Raw genomic sequence first — 12,942 nt, forward strand, 5'->3', positions numbered from 1 at the left:
CCACTACTCCAACAAACTGGGAAGGAGAACAATATCAATTGTTCTAGAGAATCTACAGTTTGTATTGTTAGAGACCAAGAAAGTGAACTTTAAATAATTATCAAATTCTATTCTTAAAATTTGTCGTTGGATTTGGAATAGACGTCATCATATATAGAACTGTGTATTGATACAACACAGGTGAACAATATTTTTCCTCCAAATGGCAAGAAGGCAGAAATAACAAGTGAACAGATTGTATTTTGAGCTTCAATGAGTGTTAACAAGTACAAATAAATAATACATCCATGGAGCATCAAAATATGACCAGCACAGAAAGACAGATACTGACAGAGTAACTAAAAATATGTTTATGCAAGAATTCTAATGGATTTAAACTACCAGATTTCATCACTGTTTCTAAAGCTCTTTTGTACCCAATTCCTGTGCTTTTTCAGCAATTACAATGCTTTGCTAAGGAGGTACTTCAAGATGTCTGAATAACATCTCCCTCTGCAAGGTATTGAGGTTTGTAAAGAACATGTAAGTTCCCCACAGGCAGAGACAGCAGTTTAACTCTTTATGCTTTTTTAAGCCCATCTGAAGCTAATTTTCACCATGCTACTCCAGCTAACAAGTAGGGATGTAAGATGAGTTTGTTTATTCTTTCCATAGTGCTCCAAGGGCAGAATCTCTTTTCACTTGTATGTGAAAAGGCTTATGGATAGGCTTGCCTAAAGGAGAGCCATAATCCATTTCAAAGTCAGGAACTTTTAATTTAGGCCAGGCACTCAAATAAATAAAAAAAAAATCAGGAAATCACTATGTTGTAATTGTACTTGTGGCTCAGTTGTCATGGGCATCTGTCCCGGGTACTTGGATATCAGGTGTCATTTTAGCAGTCATGCTAATATTCCAGTCAAAGTGTTAGAGCAAGGTGCCCTAGAGATTTTATACTAGCTTTTTGAGAAGTTTATATGTTACGAAAATGCCGGTGCCTGGTTCCCATGACTAATCTGAGTGAGATCTGTTATAGAAATAGCCCTTTCATACTTCTCTGCAAAAGCAACTATCTCATATCACATATGGTTTCTATTGCCTTCATAACTCATTGCACTGTGCACATTTCATTTTAGGCCTGAGCAGTCCATGTCACTCCACTGGCTGTAACAAGAAATGGATTCTACATTAAACAAGTTAACTGACAAGTGCTCCCAGATCTTGTTCGAGCAGCCAGGCAAAATAAACCATACTAGAAAACTTTTTTGTTTAACTGTTACAGCAAATAATACCAACCTGTGTACTGAAGATGCATGGGGTGTCCTACATACAACATGTCAATATGGGGTGGATGTTTTACCCTGATTAGCCTTGTTTGGTTCTCCAATGAAGGAGTTACACAAACGCTTGGAACAGAGACCTTCTGGCAGTCCATGTTGGTTCGACAAACTTTGCTGGCCTCAATAACTTTTCGTGCTGGCAAACAGGCATGCTGCAAAAAGCAGTAAAAATAATTATCAAATTTAAAGGTATTTTCCAACAGATCAGAATAAAAGTACTATATATTCCTTTTTAAAGCAAAAGAAGTGCCTTACTGATACATTACCAGCCGATAAAGAGCTGAAATCATGCAGAAACTCTACTTGATATATATATTCAACCTGTCATTGCATTTTTGGTAGAACGTGGAAGAGAGGGTGTACACATGTACCAACATCAAAGCTAACTATTTTAAAAATGATATACACGAGCACGACAAAAAAACAAGGCATCTAAACATGTCAGAGATTTTTAATAAACAGAGCCTGCATCAATATAGTAACGACTTACCTGTTCAAGAAGTTTTAGTCTTCATTGATCTAAAACCTCGTGTGGCTGAACAAAACCTTATGTTCAGCAAACAAACAAAAAAACCCTACCAGCTGTGTGGTAGCTAAGAAACTATTCTCAACTAAGGTGAACACAGGACTTCACTCAGTCCTATGTCCCAAATCCTACCTGTTACACTCTTTCACTCAGCAGCCTGAAAGATCAAACCGTTCTTGCTTCCCACAGGCCAAGGAAAGTACAGAAGAAAGGAACAGGAAATTGGTTTTTCCCCTCATGCCTCTCGTAAAAGCTCAGTGATAATTTTCCTTTTGTTCTTAAATGCAAGCAAGAAAACTTTTTCATCTGCTGTTTGCCCTAGGAGAAAAAAAAGGGGGAGTTTCTTGCTTCTTAGCCTCATAGTTACACTCCCCATAGATGCACAAGTGTCAGACACTCTCCATTAGCCTCAGCACAAGCTCTTTCTATTCTAATGAGGAGGAGAGGGCACACTTTTAAATACTGCTGCATAGCAGTGCAAAGATTATTTGAAATAATTGTTCAAACCACACAACAGTCTAAAGACTCCTGAAGGTCACAAGCTTCTGGATGCTTTTATTTCTTCTCTGTTCCTAAGTAGCAGCTATCAGCTTAAGAATGTCAAAGCTCAGTGAGGCAGTCATTTATCAAATCTTGCTGAACTCCAGGATGCTACCAGCCACTGTCATATTTCAAATGAGCTGCTGGTTTGTGCTCAATTTGTAGTGGCTAAATACCACAAAAGCATCCTGGAGTAGTAGGAAGTTTAAACACAGCAGATGTAGAAACAGACTTATTTCCATTTATTTAAGTATTTATCACTAGAAGTCAGAACAATAAACAACTGGCACGTGAAGAAAAGTTTACACAGTTAGTAAGTGCTCTTTTTCTTCTAAAGAGGACTATTAGAAATATTCCATCACAGTGAATATGGATAATGCATTTTAACAAACATTTCTGCATTTTGAAGAGAGTAAGGCAAAACTTAATTATGTTTCCACATGTTACAAGGAAGTGAATATGGTGAAACAGGAATCAAGTAGAGGCCCTGATTTTGAGAAACTTGGCCATCTCTAGGATTTCCTTTTGCATGCTTTTAGTTTAAACTAGTGAGCAGCACTGCTGTCTTCAGACAAAATAACTTAACAGGGAGTCCAGTGCTGTAGTGCTCAGCATTTTTAAAGACTGAAGCACCCAAAGAAGCAAGTTCCCTTTGTTCTCCCAAGTTGTTTCTTCTCACCAATATTGTCATCCAGTGGTGACAATGGGAGAGGTGTCTCTGCCTAAATGAATGAGGGTATAAGATCTTTTCTGGTTCTTCCAGAGACTCCCTCACTGATCATGGGGAAAAAATCATAATTAATACTTTGCTTTTTTAAGCTGTCAACGGGGAGAATAACATATATACACACACCTGTATTACAAACAGTAGGTATTCTTAAGCACTTGAGTATGCTGCATAAATGTTGGTAAATACTGCTCATTTAATTTAAATAATTTCAGAATTTACCAAACAGAATTAGAAGTTTAAGTAACTTACCAGGTGGCTGTCCAAGTTATTGCTATATGAAAAGCAAATGTCTGTGAGGCTGTTGTTACTACAACATTCAACTGTGCCATCGAGTCTTCTATAGACTAAAGAACATAGGCATAGAGCAAATGATCAATATTATAGTAACTTCCTGAAAATAAATCGGTCTCTGAATAAAGTAACACAATCAATCTGTAGCTTTCAAGAATTATAGTAATTCACATGGCCTTGCTATGATTCAATCACAACTAAAAATAAGCTTTACCACTTGAAGAACGTCACCTGATTTCAATCATGTCATATACCGACTTTTTCATTTTAATAAATGTCCTTGAGATACTGGGGATCTACTGCTGCAACATTCTGTACATTATGAGTTACAAAATACTTTTAACTATTGCCCTGAACTTGCATTAAAGTTTGGCACTGAAATTTGTGGCCTAGTACTGTATTGATTTCACTAGATGGCTATGGAAACAACTCAAAATATCCTCTTTAAAATGCAAAACACTTTAAAAAAATTAGGTTTTGAAAGCTTTCCAAGCCTTGAAGGCTGCAGCAGTGAATAAATGACATTTTAAATCGTGATTTAACTAGTCTGCTACAGAATCTTTATACGGATGTTCTTTAAATGAATTAAACCTAACTTACACTACAACAACAGCTTTTAAAAACAATTTAGAAGAATGGTCACTGTAAGAATGTGTGTCACAGCAACACTGCAGTACCTTTAGGCAGATCAAGCCTGTGATATGGTTGCTGATTTATCACTGCATAACCTGTGGTCCACTAACCCGAAAGTTTTATGCCTGGGGCTTACAGGTGTGAGCACCGTACCATACAATCCTTTCTTCAGGTACCCTGAGGCTAAGCTACCACATACATTTTTGAATGGTGAATGACCATGAAATTAGTTTTCCTATAAGCTACGCTGAAACATTTTTTTTTTTGTTTTAATTTCAGGAAGGTCCTTGGGGCACTGTTTTCCATCCAGCTTCATACTCAAATAGTTTACTCTCCATTTGTTTTATGGTCAAGTAGATAGGGTCCATTTGCTAGATGCATTTTTATTCATATTCTGTATTTATGTCAAGTTGTGAACTGTTAAGATTTTGACAAATGACAGCTGCTAGAGACCGAACAGAGTTCATTTAATTTCAGAGGAATATTTCTCATTGCTGGAGGCTTATAGCTCTGAAAATGTAGACAGACTGGTCTGATTAGAATGCAGCAGAGGGACAATGGGCTACTAACACAATACAGCAACCAAGCTTGGAAGCAAAATTGAGTCTCTAGTATTACGTCTCTAGTATTTCAGTCTAAATAGGACTGGTTCAGTTGCAGAATATGCAGTTTTATTATTCACAACTCTGAAATTGCATTTCAGAGAACAGCAGAATCTGAGCATATATAACTACAGCATCTAAGAACTGGTTCTTACTTGCCATCCCTGCTCAGCTGAAAGCACGTGTCAAAGCCGCCCTCCTCTCCAGAGGGGTAATCCAAACTGTTAGGTCTCTAAAAGCTGAATCTTACTCATACTCTGCTAGTTTCTCATTTAAATATTTATCTTAGTTCCAGCTGTAGGAGTACTTTCCTGACATGCTAAAGAAACCACAAATTACCTTTTCACTCTCACACAAGAACTATAACGCATCAAAAAAAACATGGGTAGTCTAGCTGCTTGACCTCCTGTTTACTTACAGGATGATGGAAAAATGCAGTGACAATTTTAAAACTCGAAATAGCACCATACAGGCTTTGCTCAGCAGCAGGCCCTTACCTTTGGAATTCAGTCGCCATGGACGCGTGCATGAAACAAACTCTAGAGAGCTTTAGGGCACGTCACAAGACATTCAGCCAATTTAACATGACTGCTCGTTTTTGTTCTACTTCATTTTTGTTTATTCTAGTTTAGTTCAGTTCACATATTTTTGTTTCTCAGGGGTAAGCTGTTACAGAAACAAGCACTCTGTTGTATAAATGAAAACAGAAGGAAATAGACTGACTTCTAGAAGCAATATGTGCAATCCAGACAAAACTAAGATTAAGGGCAATGACATTGTGAGGCTGAAGAAGCAAATGAAACACAAAACCCATATAGTGAGAAACATCAGAAGAACTGGCCATAATAAAGCACATCACTGGGTTAAGCCATACAGTTTATAATGTCACGCTGATCAAAGCGGTAAGGTAATGTATGGAATTTACATCTGCTAAAGATCACAGAGCTGATCCATATAACTGAACTAAAATTAGAGGAGATAATTGTATTACTGCTAATAACCACATTATGCAATATCCTGACGAGGCAAATTTGATTATTCAGACCATATAGGATATTTGTACAAGATGACTAGAAGACCAGAGAAATTCTTCTGTCTTCCTTCTATCTACCTCTTCCTCACTTTCAGACTTCACAAAAACAAATGGTATATTGTTCACTGCTTAAGGCAGGATAGCGGACATGACTTATGAGAAATCTGTCTGCACCAACAAATCCTAAATCCAAAACAGTCTCTAAAACATGATAAAATTAAAACGTAAAATAATGAAGAGAACACCTAAGTCATACCTCTAGCTGGAAAGCTTAATTGTTGTAGAGTGGCTGCACTTATACAGTAGCCAACCTGGGACTTCTCTGAAATGTCTCCCAGACAGGAATTCCAGTCTTCCACACTATAAACTGGGCAGTCTTGTAGGTTAGTGACAAGGTCTCCCACAAAAAGACCTCTTGGTCCATTGGCTGGAGAATCCTGAGAAGAAAGTGAAGTCAGTCACGTTATAGTTACAGCTACAAGGATTTGTTCATAGTTCTGCTGAATAACCATGAAATCTTTAGTTTAAAACACAATTTCCAGAGAAACAGGAAATCTCAGGCTTCACTAGAACCAATTACTTCAACTTATGATAAAGCATTACAAAACCAACATCTTTTACAAATAATAACTTATTTAGTGCAAAGAAAAAGGAAAGGACGAGCCTCCAAGTGCTCTGGGGAACCTCTTCAAATTTGAGTAATTATTTTCATACAATTTAGCATGTTGTGGTTTTTCCTAGGGCTCAAGAAGCTTAAATTAATACTCTGAATCTTTCAACAAAGCAGGGTGTATCTATATTTTCAAAGGTATAAAGCTTTATAAATATCACTTTCCTCCTGAGTATACGAGTTTGCTTTTAGATCCAAGAAAGACTGAATTCTTTCAGCTCCTTTCAGCTCTACAACTGTGCTGTATTTGATTAAGTCAGGAAAAAAAAATCAGTCCTTTCCAGAAACTCAGCAGTCTATCTCTACTTTGCTTCCAGCTGATCAAACAAGCAAGGAAATCAACTAAAAATAATCTTTAACATTAAAACCAGATAGCAATAACTAGAGTGATAATGCAGTTTCCAGTAGATTGACTTGGTGCCAATATTGAAAAGAAGTTAAAAAAACACCCAGAAATAAGCCTGCAAACTCATCGCAAATGTCTAAACAGTTTTATAGTATGCTGAATAGTCTATATTCATATCATGTTCCTTGGTTTACTAAAACCCACGAGACTGAGAAGGAAAATTTAAGCAGCCAAAAACTGCAATACGTTAGATTCTGCAGAGTGCTGCACTGACCAAATGTGACTGTGGTAATAAGAGAGAGAGGTACATATCAGGTCACAAAGTATATAATATGAAAATAGTAAAGATCTTTTCTTACCTCTGCAACCTCAGTGACAAGTGCCCCAACACCCGTGTAATAGAAAGGGAAAAGAATGGCTGGCAGCAGAAGCAAAACCACTAAACTTGCAACACCAAGAACAAAATTATGCCACACCCCTGAAAAGAAGGAAAAAAGGCATGTTTTTAATTAAAAACTCGTAACAAAAAGGTGGCTTTGAAATGCAAGATTTTACAGTTACATTCTAATTAACTTTCCTGAAATAATTACTGTAAGAATGGATGAAAAGTTAATTTGCAAACACAGACATGAAAGAATATTTTTTATCACTCTACGAACTTAAATTACTATGATGTCACTTTGTATGGGAGCTTTAGAGACATTTCTGAGCCTCTGAGAATTAAACTATCAAAAAGATAGGGAAGCGGTAAGTTAATTTTTCAGGTTTCATTCTACCATATCGATATTCCCTCATGTAACACTACTTCTAAGCACGCAGTGCACAGCATATTCAGAAGGAAAACTTAGCTGAACCTATTATTAAACTACAGTTTCTATCTACAAAGTTGTCATCAATCATAAATATTAAAAAACTAGTGGAACGAAATGCATGGCTTATCACATTCTATCATAATAAACTCTTGAATTTAATGCTCTTAATAAATGGGCTAATATGTGAATAAATACTGTTTGTCCTAGTCAAGAAGATGTCCGAAATTTAGTTGTGATTCAGTATTTTTTATGGTTCTCTGTTGTGTCAATGAAAATAATTACATGTGTATGTGCCAAGCATTTTTAGAAAATTATTTGAAAAAAATTTCTTTTACAAGAAAATCTAGATCTTAAACCACATTAAGAAACTAAGTTGGGCAAATGTTATTCTCCATAGGAAGAAATGAACCACTATTGTAAGACACACTCCGCTTCCTTCAGCATCCAGTACTATAGAAATTTTCTCATTTAATTTGTGTTCTGGACAAACATTTTGTATGACCAATGCAGGAAAGCTTTTCCGAGGTGAAGACTCCTTTTTTCCTCCCTACAGCGCTTCCTCTTGTTAAGAGGGGTTTGATTCAATCTATGTCTACAGTACAGGTACAGTACAGAACTTAGGTAAATAGATTTAAAAACAAATTAAACCTATCTTTCGTGCACTGTATATAACACAGGGACATAACATATTGAAGACTCTTATTTCCCCTGGCTATCTCTACATGTCATCTGGTCTTCTTTTACGTTTCTAATGCTGCAGAAATGAGACATTTGAGTACTTTAGCAAAGGGTTTGTTGCCACTGCCACTAGTAGATGCTTCTTAAGGTGATTGCTCTTTCTACAGTTAATTGTTTCTCATTGAAAGGCATTATAATTACAACAAAATGCTGCACATAAGCATTTTTCATCTACTAGATATGGAATTCATGCTAAAAATAGCACAAGTCTTACATGAACTTAGGACTAGTCACAATTCACTATTCTTGAACTCACGATGCCATCTGCTGTACAACAAGTATACTCTCTAATCTTCAGAGTATAGGTGGACTACAAAAAGATTATTTGGTGATGTTCTCTACTCTAGCTCTTTTACCTAACTGCCATACAAAAATCTGAAACTGTAAATTCAGATACTCAGAACACTGAGAATAGGTCTGTTCAACTGCTCTGACAATTAAGAAAAACTGAATCAAGTATGCAGAAATACCACCTTTTATCATTATCAAATATCCTAGTTCTGAAACATACCTATCATTAGCTGTAAAAAAATGCATATATTTGTTATACCTAACTGATAACAAGCCACTGCTGCTAACCAGTCTTGCAACATGCTTGCTCATACCTTGCATTCCCCTAGTTCAGGTTCCTCAAGAAACCTCAAAAATTATTACAGGTGTCTGCCTGTCATCAAAAACATGCAAGCAATTATTTTCTATTACAGCTTATGATCCTATTTTCCTAGACGACTTTTCAAGAATGTATGTATGTAACCCATTTTGAAAATTGGTATGTCTTCTTTTTTACTTCTGTTCACAGTAGCTAGAAATGGAAAATGATTAATTTGAGAAACAGGGCTCCATAAAAGTTAGGCTATGGCAGTAAAGGGCTGTGATTCATTAGGGTATTTGAGATATAGCTATATTTATGTATCTAACATCTATCGTCATTTACCTGATCTATGAAAGCTTGAAAATATGCTTAGCTAAAGGTTTCTGTGTGCCCAGCCCAAACCCCTCTTTATAATGTTTTAGTTACAATATTAATATCTAAACAGTACAACAGGCTGACTGCTATCCCACTATCCCCTGCAACAGATAACCATCAGTACCAAAAATGAAACCAAGATGCTAACTTTTCTATCTTAATTTCAATAGTTTGAGAATCATCTTTTCCTTAGAAATCAATAATAGAAGTGGTTCAGGTAGCATAACATAGTCTCAGTCTAACTTTCACAGCATCAGGGTTCTACTTCCCAGTAGTCAGAGACTTCAAAAGACATCTAATAAAAAAAATTTGGAGGTTATTTGGAGACATAAGCTGTGATTCTCTCTGGATGTTTCTGTGTTATCTTTTATTTCCTCCTGATGGCAATATCAAAACACAGTGACCTGTATAATAACATAACTCGCACATCACTGAAAATCACTCACAATACTATTGAAACTCACATAATAGATTGTTGCTATTGCAGAAAATGGTAGTGAATTGCTCAAGGGCGTTCACCTGTGACAGCAAGTCATGTTCTCATACAACGAATCCTCTGGCTGAGTATTTCCCAGCTTGTGTGCTCCAAGGTTTTACTGCTTATGCCATACAATATGAAAAAAAAAAAAAAAGACAAAGAAACTTCTGCAGCTGAGCTGGAGTATGAGCTTTTTCTAATGAGAGAGGATGATCAGAAACCACATTTTCCCCCAACTACACATCCAGTATTTTTTATGTAGAACTACTCTTAATCAGATGTAGGATATAATAACTTTTTTAATTACAAGAAATGGGTAGTCTTTTAAGCTCCTAGAAACTGACATCTCTTCTCCAGAAAACAGCACAATATGGACAGTATGATGAAATGAATTTTCAGAAATCAGAATTTAGGTTCAGAACATAAGGATAACCTTTAGATAAAGAGAAGCTTCTGTGCTTCTTCATTTTAAACCTTCAATCTTCCATCAAGGATTCACAATGATGCCTGTAAAATATGTAACTACTCTAAGCAAAGATTTAATAAAAGAGTAGAAACTATTACCTGCACAAAATATCCTTAATTGCTGGATTGGAGATATCAGTTGCAAGTGGGTTGTGAAGAGGTCAACAAACGCTCCAGGATAGACAATGAAGATAAAAATCCCAAATCCATTAAATCGTACTTGTTCTCTTAAAAAGAAGAGAAGAAAAATGAGGTGGTGTTACTGCAAAGAAACAAATGAAAACCTGAGAGATTCTACATAGCACACATACTTTTGACTACGAAAATAACTAAAATCATAATTCTAAAGCCAGCTTATTTTTCATAATATGAATAATTAAAAGGTAATCAAACTAAAGGATGTTTTCTGCAGTAGTTGCCACTTTTAAGCAGCACACATTTGTGAGCTTCGTAAAAAATAAAGGATAAGTTCAACTTCTTTTCTGTCTCCTGGTAACAGTAACACATAGAACAGTTTTTTTTTAAAAAAAAAACCTACTTCCAAGTTAACATACATTTTAACATTTTGGGGGGATTTTTTTTTCTTTTAAGTAAAAAAGTGGTAGCCTGTAGGATGCAGATTCAAACTAATCTATGAAAAATTATCTGGAAGAAGCAATTGCTTTTCCTTTAAATAAACACTTACAGATTTCTGGAATTTATAATTACTCTCTTTCTCCTAAATGAAATTTAGAGTAAATTGTAAAGTAACCAAAATTAGAGAAATGTCACCTGAAAAAAAGGAAAACAAGTCAAGACATTAAAAGGACAAATGCTATTTAAATATTTTAGTAGCTGACACTGTCATACAGGTTATATACATATATATAAATTTTCAGAGGTTTTACAATTGCTTACATGTGGCACTTTTTTGAATAAATATGTAAAGGTTTTATGAAGCTACAAATTTTATAAGCAACTTACAGAAGCATGATAATCACATTCTAAGACAATTACATTCCAATTGTCATTCTAAGACAACCATGTTCCAAGACAAACCAGGCATGGATCACCTAATCCCATATCTTTATTAAGACAGTACATTAGGCATAGCTTTTTATTTATTCACATTTATATATTATGCATTTATAATAAAAGAAGACACAGAATTATATAAAATTAATAAGAATTAAGTAATACATTAATTCCCTGGAGCCGAGTCATCACATCTAGTCACACTACCAATTAGTAATCGGTAATCTAATGCCTACACATGGTTCCATGAGTTGGGCAGGCAGGCAGGTACAAACAGAAGAATAAAAGGCCTTTTTTTGACACAACCCTTGACTAAACTAAAGCTCAAATACTTTAAGCTCTTGTAGTTAGCAACCAATACTATCTTGAACTGAAGATGTCCGAAGTACATCAGATTTCAGGGCATCAAAGTGATTTGCCAGAATACTACAACATGCCCACCGCACAACTATTTAGCAAAGCCTAAATCTTGATCATTGACCCTAATACTGCTACAGATCCAAGCTGTTCTGGGATAGGGGGTAGTCAAGGAGAAAAGCAGCAGCAGCAAAAGCAACATATATTGGACAAACGACTTTTTCCCCTGGAAATATCTGGGAACCAATTTTTTGACAAAAAACAGAACCCAAATTTGAACATTTGGAGCCTCTGCTCCAGATGTTGAATGAAAATATTGCATCACTAAGGCAAAAAATTATTCGTTCTGGTTAAAAAGAGCTCTATAGTTTCTCTTGCTTTCTCTGCAGTTAGGCAGTGGCATGTGAAAGCACTGTAAGCAAAAGGAAAGTTTGTTGCTTCCTCCTGTGAAGGAAGAGCAAGTGCTTCATCCACCACAGAAAAATCCCTGGATAAAAAAGCTGAAAGACAAACAGAGCATATGAAACACATAAGGTCCAAACCCACCACTTTAATTCAGAACTTCGGGGTTTTTAAAAAAGGCATGCAGTCATGACTCCCTACACTCAAGAAAATCAGAGAAGCAACTCAGGGCTTCATACTCATGGGATGGATAATCACAATGCCCACTGGAAATGCAGAGGACATCTGAATATCAGTCCCAGTGACCACAACTTAACCCTCTTATGTTAGAGTGTCATTTAACACTAATGGCTAACCATGCCAAATAACATTTTGTGAGGTAATCATCATAGTTAAGTGTCATTAAAAGTATCAATTTTTATCAAAATTATCACATCACTGGGATTAACAGGGGCAAATCACATTTGACCAAGTTACTGCTTCAGACTGTTCGTATGCTACTTCACAAGCCATGTTTAAACAAATCAGTTTAAAATCTATTTTAAAACACCATTGTGCAAAAGCGCATGGGTCCACTTCAAGTGCAACAGCTGCGGAAATGCTATTGCTGTGTGAAAAACAGCAGCACTTAAAAGAAGGATTATTTTAAACCTGATGCAACATTAAGCAACGAAGCTGGTGAAGGGGCTGGAGAACAGGCCTTATGAGGAAGGGCTGAGAGAGCTGGGGTTGTTTAGCCTGGAGAAGAGGAGGCTGAGGGGAGACCTCATTGCTCTCTACAACTACCTGAAAGGAGGTTGTAGAGAGGAGGGAGCTGGCCTCTTCTCCCAGGTGACAGGACAAGAGGGAATGGCCTCAAGCTCCGCCAGGGCAGATTTAGGCTGGACATTAGGAAAAAATTTTTCACAGAAAGGATCATTGGGCACTGGAATAGGCTGCCCAGGGAGGTGGTTAATTCACCTTCCCTGGAGGTGTTTAAGGCACGGGTGGACGAGGTGCTAAGGGGCATGGTTTAGTGT

General features: G+C 36.4%; 1 protein-coding gene across 4 annotated transcripts in view; it reads right to left on the reverse strand.

Annotated features, from left to right (window-relative positions):
- The window catches only part of MBTPS2 (membrane bound transcription factor peptidase, site 2), a 43,374-nt gene that overhangs the window by 18,459 nt on the left and 11,973 nt on the right, over window positions 1-12,942 (reverse strand). For 3 of the 4 annotated variants that reach the window (XM_069874174.1, XM_069874155.1, XM_069874165.1), the window contains exons 5-9: window positions 10,250-10,377; window positions 7,050-7,168; window positions 5,931-6,111; window positions 3,365-3,459; window positions 1,276-1,471 (exon numbers count right to left, since the gene is read on the reverse strand). In XM_069874174.1, coding sequence (XP_069730275.1) covers window positions 1,276-1,471; window positions 3,365-3,459; window positions 5,931-6,111; window positions 7,050-7,168; window positions 10,250-10,377 — 719 coding nt within the window. Of the gene's footprint in view, window positions 1-1,068; window positions 1,144-1,275; window positions 1,472-3,364; window positions 3,460-5,930; window positions 6,112-7,049; window positions 7,169-10,249; window positions 10,378-12,942 lie in introns of those variants that run through there. The other variant, XM_069874180.1, reaches the window with a different exon arrangement.

Source organism: Phaenicophaeus curvirostris, chromosome 1 (genome assembly GCF_032191515.1).
Source record: "Phaenicophaeus curvirostris isolate KB17595 chromosome 1, BPBGC_Pcur_1.0, whole genome shotgun sequence".
NCBI classification, from domain to species: Eukaryota; Metazoa; Chordata; class Aves; order Cuculiformes; family Cuculidae; genus Phaenicophaeus; species Phaenicophaeus curvirostris.